The sequence below is a fragment of the Harpegnathos saltator genome, unplaced genomic scaffold, assembly GCF_003227715.2.
Source record: "Harpegnathos saltator strain DR-91 unplaced genomic scaffold, Hsal_v8.6 scaffold115, whole genome shotgun sequence".
Taxonomy (NCBI): Eukaryota; Metazoa; Arthropoda; class Insecta; order Hymenoptera; family Formicidae; genus Harpegnathos; species Harpegnathos saltator.
The window spans coordinates 565236-587344 of NW_020229890.1; the positions used below are offsets into that span (position 1 = coordinate 565236).

Consider the following 22109-nt stretch of genomic DNA (forward strand, 5'->3'; position numbering starts at 1 on the left):
ATAAAATGAACATTACACACACGCGGCCTCGTCCTCGCGTAGACAAAACGCGCCGGGGCGCCGCGCGTTTCATCGTCGTCGCTCGTGTAGAACGCTGGCTATTAACCCACTTATCTAAATTTCTTCTCGATCCCCGGCGTTTCGCACTTTGCCGCCGCCGCCGCCGCCATCTTGCGACACGTATGAAATCGTCACTTGCCTCCCGCCGCTGAATTCGGTGAAACGGCGTCGGAGCGACAACGAGGTGGCCTGGAAACACTCCCGGAGGAAATGCGCTCGCTTCCTGCAAATTGTCCTGCAATTTCCCGCAATTATGTGTGCGCTTTATTTTTTACGGTAAGAGAAGGAATAACTGTCGAATTTTCACATTCCGTGCGGCACTTGAATTCCCCTCGAGGCCGGCCTCGAGCCGCTCATCCGCGCCGTTTCGCGCGATTTCCAAAAAAGAACTTTCCATTCTTTGTCGAACTTGTGCGATTCGGCGGGATCGCGTCGGCGATAAGATAACCGCTTATCACACGGAGATACAAAGCGAGGCGCAGCCTTGAGCAGCCTTACGAAAGTGCGCACGCCGCGGATTTCGTCGGCCGGCGCGGCCGATTTTAATTGCCACATGAATCACGCGCGCGTCTTTTTGCAAAAGAGCATTAACCATCGCGCCTTGCGCCGCCGGACAATTGATTGAATTAACACGCCACGTATATTATCCCCGGCGGTGTATCCGCGGCGTTACGCTCGTCGTGATGCTCCCTAATCGGCGTATTCCTCTCTCGGATTAGCCGCGCGATTGCTCAACGCGCATTTGCATAGTTACGCAGCGGCGTCTTGCGATCGTCGCTGTCTCGCTTCACTTGTCACTTATCACTTATCGCGGTGTCGTTAATTCACCGAATTGTGCTTCATCCACTTTGCACCTCCGAGTTCGTCCCCAGCGGCCGACGACGGCGCGTCGCGGATCAGTCGCTCGGTCTCTCGGCTGATGATGTGCCAACTTAACAATGAGTGAGATGCAAGAACTCGTACCTGTACTCGTACCAAACGTCGCGTACTTTATATGCTAAATGTGAAGAGCTTATAAAACTGTTACTGCGTTGTTTAAAGGTCCAGGCATAGGGCGCGCACCTCGTGCTTTTTTTATGTACATCCTTTATACTCCGATAAAAGGAAAAAAAAGAAAGTCTCTCGGCTGAAACCCGAGCGGAAATATTCATCGTCCTGCTGTTATCAGTCGAGCTCCTGAGCTCCTGAGCCGGATAACACGCGGCGCCATCGAACACGCCGAGTCATCCTAATAACCGCGGCCCAGCCTGGCGAGGACATTCCGCGAGGAAGGCGTCAAGAGACTGCTTTACAGTCGATTGCGTCGCCGTGCATTAGCGGCTAACTGTAAGCAACTGCGTTCTCTTGTTCCACCTGTAGCACAGTTACGTCTAGAACGGTCTAGAAATGGACAGGGAATCGTTAGGCGAGCGGGCCTCGTTAAAGTGGCAAGGAGTACTCGCAATGAACTCGCGCCGACAATTACGTAATTATCAGAAATTGCCGAGTGTGCGCCGTTAAATAGAAGCCGGGCAAGCGCTGAGTAACGCACTCTCGGTCTTCTCTCCTCGTCGGCGACGTCTCTTTCGCCGGACGTCGTCGTCGCGGCCCGCGAGTGTCTCTTGCCGATCGTCGCGTATCCTCGCGTATCCTCGCGTATCCTCGCGAGCTAATTGCGCGCTCCCGACGCGGAGGATTCTCGCTTACGGTGCGATTCGCCGACGATTAGCCTTCACGTTTCCGCCGGGTGATTCTCGCGAAATCGCCTTCCTCGAGCTTCCTCGAGGAGCTAAGCAACGTTAACGTCGTTAACGAGGCTCTGTCGAAACAGCCGCCGACGATAATCGCTCTCCTCGCGCGCTCTCGTCCATTTCTGCCCGAAATCATGCTCGCAGCTGCTGAAAATGGCGCAATTCGTGTGCGCTGCACGTGCGCGGGATCCTGTCACGGTTCGCCGGAGGTTGAATAATAATCTCGCAAAGGTTACTCGCCCGGTCCGTTCGCAGTTGAGCGACTCGCCGACTGGAGCAACCGGCGGATTGATCCGCGCGGCGGACGCGAAAGCCGCGATGAGAACGAAATCTCGTTGCTAAAGTCGCCGCGGCGACTTTGGCGGAACAACAGTCGGCTGCGCGCGCGAAAATTCGAAGCGGCCGAAGAGTCTCGTGAATCGGTACGCTCGCGTAATTACCGACCTCGGATGAGGATCGAAGTTATGAATAATAAATTCGACGGCGCTCGTAATAACAGCAGCCTTCAGCAGGCTTCACGTGCGAAGAACACAGGCCGGCCGTCTGGCCGGTTTCTCCCACGCACGCGATAATGGAATCGATTAACGCTCGCCGCGGCCTGATCCACTTAGGCAGCTTCTTCTTCAGCTCGACGGCTCCTCCGTGGCCGATAAACGCGCTGTGCGCGCACGTGTGCAAATTATGCAACGCTTAACTCGCCGATCGTCGCGGGTTTCTTCACTCTCGTTCGTGTACGGATTCATCGGCGAGCGAGCGGCGGCGGCTTTACAATTACCATTTGGCTAATTGACGCTCGCATCAGTCGTTGGCGACCGGTCCGGAAGACCGGAAGAGCCGGGAGAGACTCGACGCTTCGCCGGAGTCTCAGAGACGCGATTTCCACTTTCGGTCACGCGGCACGTTCGGCTGAGTCCAGTTTTATCGCAAAGTATATTGGGTATTAAACTTAATTTTAAAGGATCTTTTGGCGAAAATGAACGTTTATTTCGAAGTGATAAGTACATGTTATTCAAAGTATTATTGTCCATCGTTAGCTACAACCACTTTCCCATCTTTCTAGTAAAAGGCGGATTCCTCGGCGAAAGAACGACTCTCGTCTTTTGCGATTGTCCGTGAATCGAGCCATTTTTTGATATCGGTTCTAAAGAACCGAAATGCCGGGCAGAAAGGTGGTTCTGCATGGCTCGAAACAAGTGGCAATCAGAAGGAGCAATGTCTGATGGAATATGACGGATAGGATAGGACATATCCCATCCGAGCAGCTCTAGCCGGTTTTCTTCACCAGTTTAGCGACATGTGGCCGAGCGTTGTCATGCTGGAAAATCACTTTGCCGTGTCTTTCGGCGTATTCTCTGGTCGTTTTTCTTTCAATTCTCGGTTCAGCTGTACTATAGTTGTTGTCGATAACGGTCCTCAGTAGTGGTTTCGCCAGGTTTTAGCGGCTCATAATAGACCACACCCTTCTGATCCCACCAAATACAGAGCATTACCTTCGAACGATGGATAAGTGGAAAATCTCCACTTTTGAATCGTCCAAAGCAGTACTCACAAATTGAGATCGATGGAGCATAAGCAAACGAAGACTTGACAGCTGCTGATTTTTTCAAATGAAAACAAAAGAGCAACGCTTCCCGCAAATTGCGCCTCGTTGGCACGAAACTCGACATATTGAATGCGCTAAAAAAATATGTTATTTACACTTGGACCTAATGAAATATACTGATTCTTAAAGCCTAATGACAGGGCTTTCGTATGAAGTTGGTGCTCACTGCGCCATCTCTTGTAAATCCTTAAAAAATTAAGTTCAATACCCGATACATCTGGATGCACTGAATTGCAGTATTAATATATACATTTAGAGTCGAAGGATGCGTTTCGATGGAAGGTTGAGAAGCAGCGGCCGACGGAGCGACTGAGTACTCGACACCTGTCCTGCTCCGCCCCTTTCAACGTTTGCACAATTTGTTTACAGCCGTGGAGTGACCTGCCGTGTCGGCAGTCTTGTCGCTATCGATTTTTGCCGGGAACCTGCAGGTTTTACCACGTAACGGATGGACCGGCTTGCGCTACCTCGCGATCACCGCCGGCCGGACTCGTCATAGGCCGTTGCCTCGCGATTACACAGACCTCCCTGCTTCGCCTCCCTCCCTCCCTCCCTCTGCTCCGTCCGATTGCGCGCTCGGCATTACCGTTTTCTTCGAGGGAAAGTGAACGAGGTGCGACGCAATGCTCGCGCGCGTCCAGCCGCCGTCCATTAAAACAGCCGCGGTAATGAATCCGCAGTTGATTGCGCGATTGCGACGCGCGAGGGTGCATCATTGTTTACGGGGAATTTTCGCCGTGACGCGAGCGTGACGATACGCTCGCCGTGTGAATGAGCAGCGGACGCTCGCTCGTCGGAGATAATCGAGCGAAGAGGAATTTCACGCGAGTCTGCGAGTCGATGAAACGACACCTCGTCACCGTCGGCACTTGACACGCTCGATGCTCTCTCGCTTTGTATGCCCACCTGGTCGTCGGTCGGACGGTCGCACGGGCACAGCTCCACTCCACGATATCTTTCCCTTTCTTTCGGGAGCGGGATAACTGGCTCTCTGGCGACGCAGAAAACGACGAGGGGACATCCGCTAAGCCGGACGCCGCGCCGCGCCGGGCAACATTCACGCCGCTCTCAGGTCTCACTCGTCTTACCGTGTAATTAGATCGGACGCGGTCCGGGGATCGGCGAGTTTCGCAACGAAAGCGAAATATCCGTTTCTCATCGATCGCGCGCGATTTAACGCCGGTTTCTGCAATGGAAGTCTCAGAATGCTTGAGTCGCAGCGAGAACGCTCGCGATCTCCCCTCCTCTCCGTGCCCCGAGGCTCATTTTTTCGCCTTTCGTTGTACACGTGAGAGAGATGTCTCAAGTTCATGAACTGTGTCGCAAGCTGCAAATCTGACTCGCGAGATGTTCGAAACGAAGGAAACGAGGCACCGCGGAGTGACTAAAGATTAATCGATGCAATCGCCGTAATTGGCGCTGTTTGCTCGTAAAACAGCATCAAGAGGCATATCTCGCATTTTTAACATACCGCTCGGTACTTTGATGATACTGATGGAGCGCGAGCACGGAAGGCACGAAGCTTCGTCGTAACAGGACCGTCTAAATTGAGGATGGCGATATATTCGTACCAGTCGCGCAAGCTCCGCGGTGACCGTGGCGATTTATCGAATTTTTCCGCCGCGTTATGTCGTCATCCCGATCGGCGTTGCTGATGCGCCGTCGCCGGTGTCGCAAGAGCGGGCAAAAGGGGGGGGACGAGCGGGGGATTGAAAATTAGCCAGGAGTCGTGAGTCACGAGCGGCAACGTCCGCGATCATCCAGAGGCGCGTAAGCGCCGCTCGCGAGCGTGTTGCATTTTGCGCAAATTGCCGATGCGGCAATTGCCGTCGGCGGAGCCGCATCGACGAACGTGACTCAACGTGCACCTCGGCGACAAATGGGCTGATAGCGTACGTTCGATAACATCGGTAAATAACGGTCAGGCTTCACTCGCGGCAAGGACACCGGAGGAGGAGCCCGATCTGGTGTTCCGCTCACCGCTTGCCCGCCGGAGCCCTTTCGAGCGCTATAAGACGTCGGTGTTCTATATGAAGGGCGGCATGCAGGGAGAGAATATAGCTCGCCTAGCTCGGTAAATATTGAATTCCGCTGCGAAAGTAGCTGGCAAAGAAGAAACGTCTCGTCGGCGGCTTGCGGCTTCGTCGAGTTCCGGAGAGTAAATCATGGCGCCGCGCCGCGCTGAAGGAAGTAACCGCGGCCGCTCGAAGGCCGCAGACGAGCTGCCGGCTGCGGCAAAAATCGGCCGGTTCGCGACAATGACTCATCGTCGTCGCGCTCGTGGGAGACTTTAATGCGCGAATTTCCGCGAGCACCGGTATTTCTGGCTGGCGGGGTATTTGTGTTACGCGGCGACGAGGAATCGGCGCGCAACCAGCGCAATCGGAGCAGCGTTGGCTTGGAGAACGGGACGTCGAGATTCGTGACTCATTCATCTAGCGGCGTCCATTCTCCCGTTCGCGGTGTTTTGTTCCTTCAAGGAAACACACGGGCCGACATTCTCCGATTTTGACGAACAACGCTCTGAACGCGTTGCGAAACGAGGAAATAAATGAGACGTGCGCAGGTCTCGCAGAGGGTAGCAAAAATCTAAATCGAAGGATCGCTGCCTTCGCTGCTTTCGAAACCACGATACGCGAAAAAAAAAAAAAAGAAAAATACTTTAGAATCTAAAGTATTTCTATTTTTTCTCGTCCATCATAGCTTTGAGAGTAGCGAGTTTTCCAATAATTTAATTTTCTTTAATTCAGTTTTCCTTAATTTTCCAATAATCCAATAATTTAATAATTAATAATTTCGTAATAATAAATTAATAATTTAATTTTCTAAAGTTTGCACCACAGTTTTGTGTAATTAAAATAAATTTTGCATGCGACAGTTCTCGGAGGTATCTGATATTTTCTATCACCGCGCACGCAAATTTTCCGGACGTCGTCCCTCTCTCTCTCTCTCTCTCTCTCTCTCTCTCTCTCTCTCAATCTTTACGCGTGTAGCAAAATGAAGTACGGTACCAGCAAGGCGAGCGCTTCGACTGAAAATCAACAACGTCGAGCGAAGAGGAACGAATTTACGTTTTATTCGTCGGAGCTAACACGATCTCATCGAGAAATATCCTTCGTGCACGCGCACGTAGATATTATTTTACTTGTCTTAACTGGTGTGTTGTACACTCCAGCACTCCTCGTGTTGAATAATAGCCATTGTTCGGGCGGATTCGTTGGCCTTCCGTGGACTTTCGGGATCGGTGAACTGCAGACCTGCGGGCATGTTGACGATCGGTCGATGAGTAACCATGGGATACCAAGGCCGTAGCGTCCAGCTCGATAACTCCTCACCAGCACCAAGCCGTTGGATTGTACTACTGCGCGACCAGGAGCGTTGCTCGTTTCGCACGTATCTCGCGTAAATAAACAAGAATGACGTCTGCGCGCGACCGATGATATTCCGCCGAGCTGGTCCGTTGATCAGAAAATGATGAAAGTCCTCGCGAGGAATTAGAGTCCAGGCTGAGCATGACGAACGGAAGTATCTCTCTCTCTCTCTCTCTCTCTCTCTCCGCCGATGCGTCGGCGAAACAGCCAATTACGAGGCATGTTTATTGCTCCTCGGTATTGCCGCGTGAAATTACAGCGCGGCCGCGTAATATGAATATACGATTGCGCAAAGCCGATGGCTTCGCGTGTCGCGAGGACTAATTAAATGCCCGGGGTGCCTCGTTTGTTAAATGGGAGTATTAATTAGCGCTAACGCTTCATTTAGAATCGGGCCTTCTCGCGTTTTTCGAAGCTGCTGCCGCTGCTGTATTGCGTCTTATTACCGACGGCGGAGCGCGCGCTATCGGCCATCGGGTTGAGAAACTCCATGTGGGAACAAAGCGACTCGCGCGTGTGGCCATCGCTCAGCGTGTGTACCCGCGACGGAACCAGTTCTCTCGCGTGTCCCTTTGTTATGCACGGAAGAAGCGTCATGTTCGCACCTTTGTCGGCGAAAATTCTCTTCGGACGGGACCTGCTGCCCCCTACGTCGCCGAATATGAAAGCCTCCCTTTTGTCCTCCCTCGCGCTCCTACGCGATTGCGCGGGCAACACAGAGAGAACGAGTTTAGTTGAATTTAACAAATGCTTATTTCGAAATAGTCCGAATAAATTTTTTGATTGATCGAACCAAGTTTTCGTTTGACGCAACAAAAGTATTTTGTTTGCAGCTTAGTCAGCCGACGGGATGTTTTTGTTGCGTCAAACAAAATTTTGTTCGATCAATCGAAAAGTTTATTTCGACTATTCGAAATACGCATTTGTTAGATTCAACTAAATCGTTCTCTCTGTGCAGGGAGAGAATTGCCGTGCTCGCGCACGAGAGAGAGAGAGAGAGAGAGAGAGGGCAAGAGAGAAGGCATTCCTCTGTTGAAAACTCCACGCGATCTCGAGCTTTCCTCCACTTCCTCGCTTGCGACTCCCTTGCTTGCTTGCTTGCGACTTGACTATTCGTCGCGAGTGGAAGAGAAACACACTCTCGATGTATGTTTCCATCACCGGCGAAATTAGATCCTTAAACGGATGGAAAGCGAGATGCTTGGCTAGGAGCGGCCAGATTTAATTGTATGTTAATAAATTTGCCAGCTCCCCTTTCACCGAGTTCTTCACTCTGTGTATCTCTACGCCATCTCGGTTTCGTGTACGTATACGTATACGCATGAACGCCGTGATTTATGTGCAGCACTGACTCACATCGCGTTTCTTTCTCTCGGCGAGTTCGCCTCCGAATGACGTCGGCGCGATGTAAGACCCGCTGCTACGTGAAAGGTGCAGAGCGAGAGCGAGTCTCTCTCTGTGCCTCGTCGTTCCTTCGAACGTGTCACATATGCTCCTTTCTAGAGCGAGGATTGCTCCGAGCAGTCACGTGTCCTCCGAGTCGCGATCGCGATCGCGAGTCCTGGCAGGAGTAAGCTCAGTCGCATTTTTCTTTCTCTGTCGACGCAGAGCTTGGAGCAAGAGAGACATCTGCTGCGAAGGAGGCTCGAGGAGGCCAGGGACGAGAGCGAAGCGCGGGCTCTGGAGCTGCAGGCCGACGTGGAGACGCTGAGGAGCCAGTTGGAGGAGCAGAATGAGAGGGCGAGGAGGGCGGAGCGCGATCAGGCCACCTTGGTCGCGGAGCTGACGGCGCAGAACACGAGGCTGGCCGATCAGCTGAGGGAGGCCGCCAAGCAGGAGGAGCAGTTGCTCGTCGAGATGAAGGTGCTGAGGGAGAAGTGCGCTCTGCGAAACACCACGCTGCAGGATCACGTGAGCAGCCTGGAGATCCTGCGGGACGAGGTGAGAGCGTGAACCTTCGTCCCGGTCGACCACGAGACTCGCGCGCTCGAGTTCGCCCATCAATCTTATTAGTTCCTCACTGGAGTTCCCTTTCCATTTAATTGGCCCGCGAGCCAATTGGAGAGCGGAAGCCGCTGTTATTATCTATTAATCATTATCCTTTCGGAAATACCGAACGCGGTTCCCAGGTAGGGGCCTCGGCTGCTGTCTACTGAATTATTCACCGCGGCCTTTTTATGGGGAGGAAGCCGCCGTAATCGCCGTCGGTGCTTGCGCGCGAACCTACTCGTGTAATTTGTGGGAAAGTACTATAAATCGGGTAAAATTGAACGTGACCTTCGATCGGCTGGTTCTCGTCATACACCTTGCCTCTCTCTCTCTCTCTCTCTCTCTCTCTCTCTCTCTTTTCGTCACGCAGTGGCTTCGACCCGGAAAATGCGAGTCGCGTTTTCGCGCCGTGCCTGCTTACCGTGAACTGCTTCCCGTCTCTCTCTCTCTCTCTCTCTCTCTCTCTCTCTCGAAATTCCCCTTCAACGCACGTTTCGTCGAGAGCTCGGCGAAGATGAGGTCCTCGAGTCGTCATCACGTCAGGGCCGAGCGAAGGCCGGCTCGACGACGACGACGACGACTCAGTGAATCGCATTGTCCCGCAGCACGTATTATCCCGCCATAACGAGGCCGTCGTTACAACAGGTACAACTGGTCTCGGCACAAAGGACCGAGCTAGAGAGGCGGTCCTTGGAGCTCCGGGAGGAGAGGGCCCGGGCGATCGCGGCCCTCGAGGAAGCCGAGGAGAGAGCCGCGGCCTTGGAGCGGCTCAGCCACGAAGCGGAACACCGCGCGAGAGTGGCCGAGCAGGAGAGGTGAGGCCGCAGAATCCGCGTTCTCCACGCACCATTATGTCTCGGTCGTCACGCGTCTCGATCGAACGCTCGATCGAACGCCATTTCCTACCATGGCGCTTAAATTTTACCGAATCCCAAGGAGTCTCAGTTCCGCGTCGTTTTCTTCCGAGTCGCGCTCGGCCGGCACTTCAGCGTTCAGAGCTGTCGTATCTTTCCTCCCTGATCTGCGTCGAGCGCTACTCGGACTTGCGTCTCGCACAGTCGGATCTTATACTTGAGAATATCCGCAGTTGATCGAGTCGGGTGGTCGATACGAACGACTCGTACAGGCGCCCGAAGACGCATCTAAGGTATCCTCTGTGTCCTTGTTGTTTCATCATCCGAGACGCAATGCCAAGACCAAGATGCAAATCGATGATCGTGGAGAGTATTAGAATGCCGACTCACCGATGAGATCCACTGATGGCTGCGGTTGATAATCGCAGGTCCCAAAGACGCGCTGCGCGATCTCCCTCACTGTGTAATCCCGAGAGTCTTCGAGACGTATCATCGCGCGCGCGCGCGCTGCTGCTTTCAGGGACGAGCTGGCGTCGTCATTGGCGGCCATCGAGGCGGAAAGGAGGACTAGGTCCGGTTCGATACAAAAGCCACCGCGGTCCCTGCAGGCGGAGATGGAGTGCGAGGAGAGCGGAAGCTCGCTGGGAGAACAGGAGGACGGTCTGCGGACGGAAGTGGCGAGGGCGACGAAGCGACTGAGGGAGCTGTGCGCTCATCTGAGACGCGGCGAGGACGACTCCGGCCTGCAGAGCGACTGCGACGAGTCCATGCTCGTGATCAACAGCTCCGAGGCGGAGGTCGGCAGCAACGAGCGGGAGGCTCACCCTTCGCCTACGGTAAGTGTAATACGCTGCGGCTGGAACGGGATCTCAAATATTGACTTTAATCCGAATTAAATTCCAAACGGACATTTCTCTCCGACGCGCGACGAATCTAATTTAATAAAGGACTTACGCGATGCGTCTATACACTTTAATATATTACTTAATATATATATATCTTTATGTATATATTTTATATATTTTGTAATATATTTTAATGTGTGTACTCGTCTCGTACACACGCAAGGAAAAAAGAATTTGGTACCTCTAACGAAAGTGTTTAGTTGAGGCATTTTTTTAATAACAACCAAATATCTTGTTTTGTATAACGAAGTATTTAGTTGTCTCAACTAAATATATTTTTCTGCTTTGTTCTCTGGAAAGCAAATGATTTTGTTCTTGGACTTCGGATCATAAAAATTCAGCATTTTAGTTATCTCATCCATAAAAATTACACAATAACGAAATATTATTTTACATAAACTATAAATAACGGCCCAATGGATGCTATTTTGTCTTGCTGTTTAAACTGAAATTTCGATTTTATATATTGAGGAAAAATTGTAGTATTTCTAACAAAATTCATATAGTTAAAGCTGTGACAAAAGTATTACGTTGTACGGACAAACCGTAATCAAACGAGATATTTGTTTACACGAACTGAACAGTTTTGTTGGGCATATTTTAACCAAATTATTTTGTTGGTACAACAAAATTTTCGTTCACGCAACAATACATTTTTCCTTGGTGTATGGTAATTGTATATTTGTTACATATCTTAACAAAGATGTTAAGCTTTAAAATTAGTCGGAATAAAGTGACATAGTCCAAATTTAGACGTATACCTTGCGCTAAAATCGCCCCGACATTTGCCACGTCAAATCGCTCGACTTGCAGACGAATTATCCGGGTGCGCTGCTGGAGCTGGTCGAAGAGGTGTACAACCTCGCGCTGTCGGGCAGAGGAGCGCCTGGCGAGCTGGGGCTCGCGGTGGAGCTGCACAGGGTGCGGGAGGAGCTGGAGCACTCGAGGGAGCAGTCGAAGCAGATGCAGGAGGAGCTGAAGCGGCGCGCGGACGCGTTCCTCGAGGTGACGAGCAAGCTGAGCGTCTGCGAGGCGGAGCTGCGCGGCGTCATGGAGGAGCGCGACCGTGCCAGGGGTGACATGGAGCACTCCGAGCTGACGAAGGACGAGATCGTGGCGAAGGCGTACAAGGTGCGCGACCAGGCGGTGGCCAGGCAGAATCGAGTGGAGGTGGAGTTGGCGAGGACGCGGATAGACATCCTGCAGGCGGACAGCCAGCTGAAGGAGGCCATCAAGCAGAAGGTCGAGCTGAGTCAGCAGCTGGAGCAGTGGCAGATGGACATGCAGGCGCTGCTGGACGAGCACGTGCGCAGCAAGCTGACCCCGGCGGCGGCGCACAACGTCGCCGTGAAGAACGGCGATAACTCGGACGTGTCCGCGCCAGCCAGGAAGAAGAGGAGCACCGGCCCCGCGAAGAAGATGTTCGGCCTGTTTTGACGAAAGTGACGTAGCGCGGTAGCAGCGTTACGATGAACGAAAATTATAAAGGGACGAACGCGATCTGGTCGCGGTTGGCCGACGGCGATGGACCGTACCTGCGGTCGCTAGCGCCGCGAAGAGAAGTTGCCGAGAGTTGCGAAGAGGTGAGAGGGCGAAGGGAAGACGGACTTGCGTTTCCTTCGCACGAACGTTTGACAGAGCTTTGGTGTTACTCCCGCGGCCTTCAACCGCGAGTAGGGACGATGTTCCAGATAATTGATTGCCGTCGACTAGCGGAGAAACGTCGAATTTCGACTGATTCTCGAAATGAGCGATTTCGCGCTTGAAGGGACTACGGTTAGTGATAATTCTGAAGTCTGAAAGTATTCCTGGTGACTCGTCTAAAATTTGAGCCGGACCTGTCCTGAACGCCGGCACGGCGGAGTATCGGTGCGTCCGACAGCGAGATTCTTCTTCGCCAGTCGGATTTCCAAGCTCTCTCGCGCTTGGCAACTACGCGGAGCGAAGGATGTAGTCGCGTCATCCGCGACAGACGCATTGTTCTTAACGATGAGAGTCTGACACCGGTGCCGATTCCCGTGCCGAAACGGATTACTAATTCGAATTTAAGTGGCGCGTCTGCCGTCGCAAAAACACGCGGAACGTTCGACTTTCTACGATTCCTCGAGTAGGGAAAGTCGCGGACGGCTCTTGCGAAGCGTTCTCGAGCGCTCATGCGACATGCGCTCGATCGTCGCGGACGTACTTCTCGCCTTCGTCTCGATATGTATCAGTTGCGTTTTTGCCCGTCACTTTTTATCACGTCGATTAATCGACGCAGTCCGTCGGTCGGCCGTCATTATCGTACATTTAAATTCATAAACTTCTTATGCGAGGATCATCGACTACGTGAAACTGCGTTCCGCCGGCCGACGAGTCGACAGAAGCAAATCAATAGATCGAATAATTTTAATAACCTGTCGAGAAAGAAATATCATCAGATGGTCCGATCGTTCGTAAATTCGACTGAAAGATTTTTACGCCAGAAACAAACTGATGATCACCGTTGAAGTTTCCGAGGCAAGAAAAATTGTTCGCCATTTCTTCGTCCTGTTCCGTTTGTAACTGCACACGAAAGAAACTAATCACGAGTCTTACTACATACATACAAGCGAGTGTCGGTCGAAAGGTGACGAAAGAATGCAAAGGGTTAATGTCCCCATTAGTCCCGCGATTATTAACCCTTTAACCCTGCTGAGATATTAAATGACCAGTATGAGCCTCTTTGCTGAGTTATTTTTACAATTATAACAATATTTTATAATTTGCTGGCGATCCAGATTTTCACAAATTCATATTTTTAAATTAAAAAAAAAAAATACCGCACGCAATACCACACACATTGAAAGTCCAAATCGAGTAAACTCGATCGTAAGCAAGGCCGCCATTTTTTTCCACACTCGAGTTATCTCGACCGTAGCAGTTAAAGGGTTAAAATCGGCAAGGCGCGCAAGCGTCCTTTCGTCCTCGCGCGGGAACTCGCGCTATTCGCGTTACTCTCATCAGCGCGGAACCGATCGTTTTCCACGCTGAGGACGATCTCCAAGTGGCAGCCTCTTATCTCGAAGTGTGCTCGCGACCAGCTGATCAAATAATGGACTGGAGATGTCTCGTCTCGCTCTTGAATTATTGTTAACGCGAAACATTGTGATACGCCGTGTCTTACGTTAGAATCGACGGAGAATATTGCGCGGGTCTTTTGACGCGTTATTGTCGCGCCTCCGCGACATTAGTGATGATTTCAGTAGGGAATTTTGCAAACCTCGTCGACGACGAAATCGACGCACGAGGATGATCGATAAGTCGTGGGTATTATGAAACGTTCCTACAAGGTGAGAGATTTCTTCTCCCGCGGCTTCGAGCGACAGTTGGCATTCGTATTGCGTGGCATTCAAGTTACGTATAGATCGATGTTACTTAAATACGAGCTTGGATGTGATTTTCTGCGTTGGAGTTAATTACCGGCCGTGATTAATCGCTATCCGTCCATCGTTCCGTCCATCAGGACCGACGAATTATCTGCGATGCGTCGAAACGAAAAAAAATCGGGGAGGGGGGGGGTGAGGGAGGATTGAAATGTAATCGAGCGTATTTAGAAACGAAAGTCAATCGTCCAGCCATAGAGATCTCCGATCTTTTGACGCAACTTTAGTGCAATATCGTGCTAGAACGTTTTCGCGCGACGATGCTGATCGCAACGATGCTCCTCAAGAGCTCCACTTCGACCTTGAGAAGCAACGGCTCGCTGTCTTCGACGCGGCACGTGTGTTTTTGCACGTGTACATAGGGGTGTGTAAACACGTATGCCGTTGCGTGCTCGACACGATAGGATCGTTTGTACCTTTTTTCCTCGGAGTGCGTGTGTGTGATCGTCCAAGTTGTATGATAATTGTATGATTCTTGATCTGATCGATTATACGACAATATTTATTTAATAAAAGTCCGTTTTGCGAACATCCTGCGACTCTACATCTTCGCCGCACCTGCTCCTGACGTGCACATATATATATATATATAGATATTTCCGATTCTGTCGAATCTTTATTTTACTTGGCTTGCAGTGTTGGCGTGTAGCTCGCGTACCTTTCTCTAATCGTATGTCGTAGATGTTTCCTGAAAATAATGAGACACGTGAAAAGAAACAAATAGGCATTTATTCACAAGAGGCAGGTGTAGTTACAGTAGTTCTTCTCATTTCTGTTTTGCTTAAATATACATACATATATATATATATATATATACATATACATATACATACACATATATATATATATATATACATATATATATATATATACACATATATATATTTATATATATATATATTTATATTTATATTTATATTTATAATAGTATCTCGTACCCGAGAAACGTAATTACCGATCGGTCCAACTACGCGATACAAATGGGCATGAACAATGGGGGCGGGTGCATACAAAGTGTTTGTCCTCTCGCACACGAAACGCATCGTTTGAAATCCGTGGCTTCGCTTCCCTCCTCCGCTTCCGGCTATCTCCTATTTTAGTTTCGCGGCGCAGCGAGATTCCACTTTATAAAATTCTATGTGTGTGTGTGTGTGTGTCGAGATAGAATCTCATTGCGCGCGCTCGCTTATTACATTCCGCCGTGTCCCGATCGCGACGAGCAGACTCCGAACGAGCGGACGTACTCGGAACGGTGGTTCTTTCTTTTTTTTTTTTTGTTTATTTTCTCGTCTCGCTTCTCCTTAATTAAGCGCTGCTCACCTGGATCGTCCCGCGAGGATCGACTCACGCGGCACTCACGCGGTGAGTATCGTCTCGGGGGGAGAGTGGGTACGATCGTGTGCTCGTAACGGGTAAGTTAATTACGCTAAATTAATAATCGCGACGTCGGGGACGCGACACGGAGATGCCCGCTGAGGACCGACTGATCGACGTCGAGCAATCCGTCCTTCCGGACAGGATTCCGCAGCCCCGATCAATTCTCGCCGATCGGTCCTCGCGGGGGTGACTCGTGTCGTCCACCCCTTAACTTACCCGCCCTCCCCCGCGCCTGCAAAGTCGGTGTGTGTAGTAACGATATAGTAATATATAATATGACAATACGACACGATGGCGGTTCATTAGATTTGTCTTCTATAGTAACGCGACGATGATGATCATGACAACAATGTGATAACAATGAGCCTCCCGTCTCAGCGGCGACAGCGGTGAATAATCATAGATTAAATCGTAATCAACCGATAATAATGGCGCGCAAGCCGTCGCGGCGAACGCGCCGTGAGTCGGTGTAAAGCGTTCTTTATGTCAAAATGATAATTAATAGCAATTAGTATAAAGGTATTGAGAGGTACGTACTTTTCACAAGGTAGGTAAGTAGAGAAAGAGGGAAGGGGGGAGGGAGATAGGAAAGGGGAGAAAGAGACAAGTTAAGAGAGAGATAGATGGAAAGAGAAAAACAGAGAGAGAGAGAGAGAGAGAGAGAGAGAGAGAGAGAGAGAGAGAGAGAGAGAGAGAGAGAGAGAGAGAGAGAGATTATAATTATCAATGAAGCATCGTGTTTTTTGTGCAGAACAATTCTTCTCTATCAGTAGATCGCATTTCTTCTCGTTAAAGGTATTACATGTCACGGTAAATATAGTAAGGTTCGCTATGCTATGTCAATTATAAGTGGCTCTTGTCATGTTTCACCACTCGAAGCCTCCCTCCCTCCCCCCGTCCACGGTTCCTCCCCCCACGGAGCCTTCACCCCGCCACCCTCGATCCATCCTCTCGTTCGAGATTATTCCTCCCGTGACGACGTGTCAACACCTATATAAAGAGACAGTTAAGCTATGCGCAATTTGTGAGTGTGTATGCATGTACGTCTCTCTTCCGTATCCGTGTGCGGTACACACACACACACACACACACACACACACACACACGAGGCTGTATCTACGTGGGGAAGCGTGTGTTTGTCCGTGTAGATGTACGTGATTATGCATCAGCACGTACCCGGTGCGGTGCAACGATGTTTGTACGTGTATTGTTGTAAGGTGGGTAGAGCGGAAGTTCGTGAAGCTTCACGGTGCGAGTTTTCTCGCGCAGCTTAGGTGGATCGTCGTCGAGGTGGATTTCGACATTTTGGCAAGACGAATCGCGCGCAGAGAGTACGAGTGAGAGTTTTATCGATACTTCAATGATTCATCGTCGGTGATGGCTTACCGGATGATCAAGGAAAAAGACTAGCGCGGGTTTGATTATTTTCGCCACGTGTAGGAAGTAAACGATAGAGGCGCCGAGGTAACCGACCTTTGCTTTAATGCCACTGGGATCGCTCGAGTCTGGGAAGCGGCGTCGTGAAACTTCAGCAACTTCCGCCTGCTAAATGTGCGTGAGTGTGCCCGTCGAACTCCACAGCTTCGGTCTTACTCTCTACACGTGTATATCATATTTACATCCACACACCACTCCTTCACTTTTCTCACCCGCTCTTCCCGCGATCCTGTCCTATCTCGAAGAAAAAGACGGAGAAAAAAAGATGGATGAACTCAGAAGAAGCAGACGGGACTTCGTTCCACGGAATTCCACTTTTAGTCCTCGAGATCGCGAACCGACGTTGCGCAACATCGCGATTGGTTCCGATGTTCCAATGTATAAAAGATTTCAGGTCTCGATAAGAGTGAAGACGGAAGCGGACATTTTTTGATCCCGACAGAATCTCTCCGATTGTGCAACGACGTGGCGGCGTAATTTTCACTTCGAAGACGAGCGATCGAGTTTTACGGAACGAGCTCTCGCCGTGCTCTCCCGCGAATTTGTGTCTTCGCAGACTCGCGATATCGCCGACGAGTCCTGGGTGCATTGTACTTTCGATAGAATACAACGCACAATTACGTGACACGCGCGTAATTCGCTCAACTCGCTCGTTCTCACGCCACTCGAGATGGCTTTCGCGATTACGCGAAACGAGTAAAGAGGAAAATCCCGGGACGATAAATGAGACAGGGTTATCGCGATAAATTATTTACACAATAGTGATAACAATGTTGATAATAATCATGGTGACGGTAATAATAATAATAATAACACGTACGGTAGTAGTAATAATAATAATACTAATAATAATAACATAATTATGCACGAGCACGGTGTCGGATGGGGGAGAGAGCGGTAATCGTAATTATAATTATTCAATTATATTATGATTATAATTATGGCTATCATTATGTCGGATGCTTTAAGCAGGTGCGAGGGCACCTGCAATTATTTTCTGCATTCCGCCAGGGACTCCGCGCTACCCCGACATTAGCCGGAATTAAACGCAGAAAATAATGGCACTGAATCATTGCGGGGCAGAATTACGTCGCGCAGGTTTTATATTCTGTACGTTCGCCCCTCGGCTGTCGTACGAAGCCTCCAGTGGTATTCGACATAACAATGATTATAACAATAATAATAATTATAATAATAATTACAACAATCGCACTCTCTTTGATCAGCAGCGTACTTATAAATATGCATAATTATCAATATCATTGCTATTATTACATCGCAATGGGTCCATGAAGCGGGACTGTCGACATAATAATGACGACGATGGGCGAAAAAACAATAATAATAGTAATAATAATAATAATAATAATAATAACTGCCTTCCCCGACCAGCAGCATATTCACGCACACTCTTCCTCACGCAACGCTTTCTACTAAATCTCGCCTCCCTTTACTGCGCACTTCTCTCTTTCTCTCTCTTCTTCTTCTTCTTCTTCTTCTTCTTTTTTGTTTTCCTTTTTACTTAAAACGCTACATAGAAATATCTTCGTTCTGGGTCCCGCACAACTTTGTATCTCTCGCAACGACGATGGCCCGTACGACGCGTGACCGTCCTCGCCAGACGACGAGGATCGTGCTCTCAGCGCATGGGAAAGAATTCCTCTCGCGAGGAAAAATAGGAGGATGCAATTTCAGTGGTCCGATCGCGTATCTCTCTCACGCTCCTCTCCTACCGTCGGGTATGATCTTTGACGCTCGACGCTTACGGAGAGACAACTTCCTCTTCGACGAACAAGTATCGGCAAACGTTTCGTTGACTCGGCAACTCTCAAAACTGCGTCTGTTCTTTCTTCTTTCTCTTTCTCTTTCTTCAGTCGCAGAGGACATTCTGTGTAGAGAGCATGTGTGCTTCGCTCAACAACTTCGCGGTGTTTCGTCTTCAAATCAGCAACAGTCTTCTTCTTCACACGCATAATCGTTATCAGTGCGCGCGCGCGCGCGCGCGCAGTGTGAGTTGTACGCAGTGTGTAAGGTATACGTATTATTTTATCGTGAGATTCGCGCAGTGCGATACGATCGAATATTGAAGTGTCATCGTAAGAACGTGCCTCCTCCTCGATCTGGATTGTTTGCGGCGCACTAAGTTCTACGGTAGCGGCAGTCGCTAATGCGAGGTGCAGTCCATGGCTGTACATGTTCCTAGATGTGTATGTGTGTGTGTGTGTATGTATCTTTGTGTGCATGTTGCGTGTGGTGTGTGGAGATGCGTGGAACTCTTAAATGATACGCGTCTGATGTTTGGTAACAACGATGTTTTGTACGAACACACCTCTCTCGCCGCATGTATCTACTTCTTCAACAACAGCGATCGGCAAGGACTGCGATGGCCCGATGTGTCAGCGGCGATTCGTCGTGCTACCATGCGCGTCTAGCGGCAATTATTATTCAGCGTATTGCGCCCACCAACGAGAACAATAATTATCATCGAAGATCGCGTTAGAAGAAACCGGCGATTCGGTCCGATGGATAGTTAGTAGTATCGCGTAATAACGTGAATCTCTCCATTTCCTGGACGACCAATCGTTATCGCGTATGGTTCCGACGTCTCGTTGCGCATAACCACTGATCTCTCTCGCCTCTAAAGCTGCCCTCCTCCCCCCCCCCCGGTTGATCTAAAGGACGGTCGCGATATAATAAGTATTTGTCGTATCGGCTTCGCGTGATCTCCGAGGTGCAAGCTCTCCCCTAAAGCTTCCTACTAATTCGCCATAAAAAATAAACTCCCTATCGGCCGTCGTGTAAACGTGCGCGTGTCCGTACAGGAGATGTCCCCCCCCCTTCCCCCTCTCCCCCCGGTGACCTATCGCATTCCCGACGACGCTCCCGACAATCGGGACGATCCGCGGACGAGCGGAAAAGCGCGCTACGTACGCGGGGACATCCCGGTACGTGTGTGGTCGCAGTGCACGTGCTTGGCGTGTGCGGAAGTGTTTCGCACGCGCACGCGCGTACGCGTGCGCGTCCCATGCAATATCCAGTCGTCGTCCTCGCGTCTTGCTCCTTTTTAATCTGTACACCCGAGAATAACACACACACACACACACACACATACACACACACGTCAAATTTATATATAAATAAATAAATATATATATATTTATTTATTTATACGTATATATATATATATATATTTATTTATACGTATATATATATATATATATATATATACGTATATATATATATATATATACGCACAAGCTCTTTCCTATAGCTTCACCGTTCTCTTCGAATGCCTTCGCGGATGATAATCGCTTAACTACGCTCTAGCTGCAGACACACTCTCCGACACGCACACACAGCAACATTCGCTCGCAGTTTCACCGGCGGGCTTTGCTCCCTTCCCCCTTTCCCCGCACTCGAGCGAGCAAGTTGATTAATTTTAGCGCGCGATAATCACCTCCTCGTATATACAGACGATTCGCCTCCCCCTTGCCTCACCCCAAGTAAGCTTCTTCCGCATCTTTCTCTATCGGTTGCCCCGCGCGAAAGCCGTTTCCGAAAGCCGATACAGGGCCGCATTTTAAGAATCACGCGACGGGATTTCTGGAACGCGCGTCCTTCCTTGGCCGCCGATATCGCCCCTATAATGTTCCCTCCCCCTCCTACTCCCTCGACGGCAGACTCGTGACATCTCTCTCCCCTCTCGCCTCGGACACTGCGTTTAACATACATAACATCATATCGACATAGGTAAGCGTAGTCCACTATAGCTGTGGTATGGTATAGCACTCTGCGGAATTTTCGCGAAATTTTCAGTCGTAAAGAGTAGTATCCGTAATCGTCCTACGATGCCTCCCGGCGCACATCAGCGGTGCGCCCCGACACCGTGCGTTCGTGTTTCCTAGGGGTTGCTCTCCCAGCGGGCGAGCTGGATACGCCTGGTGTCGAGGGAGGGCGAGAGCAGCGACTTGAGGGACGCGCTTGGCGGCGAGCCGCCGAAGTACTTGAGGGTCAGCGGCGACTGCAGATGCCTGTGTCGGATCACCTCTCGCTCAGCAGGCAGTGGCCAGAGTTCCTAGCGGACAGTCGGGGGACTGATCTGATTAATCGAAAATATCCGGCCACTCCGCTGCTCACCCCTTCCGCCCCGAAAATTCCGCTTCTCCGTTTATCGATCGTCCGAAGATGTCTGTTTTGTCATCTTTTCTGTTTTCTTTTCCGCTCTCTTCGTTCCATATGTGTGACGTCCTAAGTCGGAATCGCCGGGTCGCGGAAGAGGTTTGATGATTGAACGACGATGGAATTTTCTCTTTGCATGTCCGCAAGAGGATATTCTGATAATCCGAAAGTAGTTTACCTGCAGCGAGAGAGCCTCGTCTCAGGACTCGCCCTGCTTATTCCTGCGACCAGTCAAGGACCCAACCAGGGACTTCAGGGTAGCGCCTAACCCTCTGCCGCTCGGAGTGTTGAGACTGCTGGCGTTTCTGAAGCCCTGCGGATGTGCGTCCAAGCATTTCTGGTATCTCAGCTGAAAGCATACGGAGGAAACGTATCCTTAATCGAAACGAAAGTCTCGCAGCCGGATGGATTCGTCGGTTAGTCGAGACGAGAGAGCCTCACCTTGCAAGCGGCTTCAATCGTCTTGCAGAGCGCTCCGCTGCTGGGCTCGCAGTTGAAAACGTGTGCGATGAACAAGTCCTGCGCGGTGTGCATGATGAAGGCGCATTGCTTCACGTTGCGGCCAATACCGAGGAATGACAAGTAGCGAACTCGACATTCGGTGATGAGCTTGTCCTCCTAAAAGTCACGATCACGTGCAGAGATCACACCGATCGTGCTGATTTCTCGATGTTTAGGAAGCAAAAATAATCGCGATTACGAGTTACTTCAAAAATTCCAGACGAGTCATGAAAAATTTGCTAAATCTGTTCATATGAAAAGAAACAATTTATCCCAGCTATTTTATCACAAAGCTTTCGCTTTTCGAGAGATGATGATGTTTTAGTCGATTTTTCCTCCGGCATTCGGCAATATTCGCTGAGAGAGAGAGAGAGAAAGAGAGGGAGAGGGGGAGAGAGAGAGAGAGATCGCTTGATTGTCTTTCGCACGAAAATCATAAGCGAAATGAACAATGTCGACGATTATAGTTTACTTACGTTCGGCGTGAGAATGGAAATCATGCTAGGAGCGACGGCGACATTGACATTTCGCCACTGATTGATCGGCGTATTTGTCACGATGTGTTCTATCGCCTCGTTCAAGACCTCCATGCCGGTCGCTTGGCTGACTTGCATGGATCCGAGGTACTGCGCTCGCAGTACTTTCTTCGGCTCCTCCATCGGCGTTGGGAAGGATTGTGCTGAAATAACAGGAGAAATA

The 22109-nt window shown here is 50.2% G+C and overlaps 2 protein-coding genes across 12 annotated transcripts in view; one reads left to right on the plus strand and one right to left on the minus strand.

Annotated features, from left to right (window-relative positions):
- The window catches only part of LOC105188281 (bicaudal D-related protein homolog), a 32035-nt gene extending 17311 nt beyond the window's left edge, over positions 1 to 14724 (plus strand). For all 4 annotated transcript variants that reach the window (XM_019843675.2, XM_025302752.1, XM_025302764.1 and 1 more), the window contains exons 4-7: positions 8373 to 8705; positions 9399 to 9568; positions 10128 to 10443; positions 11326 to 14724. In XM_019843675.2, the coding sequence (XP_019699234.1) occupies positions 8373 to 8705; positions 9399 to 9568; positions 10128 to 10443; positions 11326 to 11949 (1443 nt within the window). In that variant the 3' untranslated portion in view covers positions 11950 to 14724. The remainder of the gene's footprint in view (positions 1 to 8372; positions 8706 to 9398; positions 9569 to 10127; positions 10444 to 11325) is intronic.
- Positions 14725 to 19968: 5244 nt separating this feature from the next.
- LOC105188282 (protein Fe65 homolog) overlaps positions 19969 to 22109 on the minus strand; it is a 172044-nt gene continuing 169903 nt past the window's right edge. For 5 of the 8 annotated variants that reach the window (XM_025302787.1, XM_025302795.1, XM_025302785.1 and 2 more), the window contains 4 exons: positions 21887 to 22089; positions 21351 to 21527; positions 21088 to 21258; positions 19969 to 20805 (listed from right to left, as the gene is read on the minus strand). In XM_025302787.1, coding sequence (XP_025158572.1) covers positions 21109 to 21258; positions 21351 to 21527; positions 21887 to 22089 — 530 coding nt within the window. In that variant the 3' untranslated portion in view covers positions 19969 to 20805; positions 21088 to 21108. Of the gene's footprint in view, positions 20830 to 21087; positions 21259 to 21350; positions 21528 to 21886; positions 22090 to 22109 lie in introns of all 8 variants that reach the window. The other 3 variants (XM_019843643.2, XM_019843646.2, XM_025302800.1) reach the window with 3 other exon arrangements.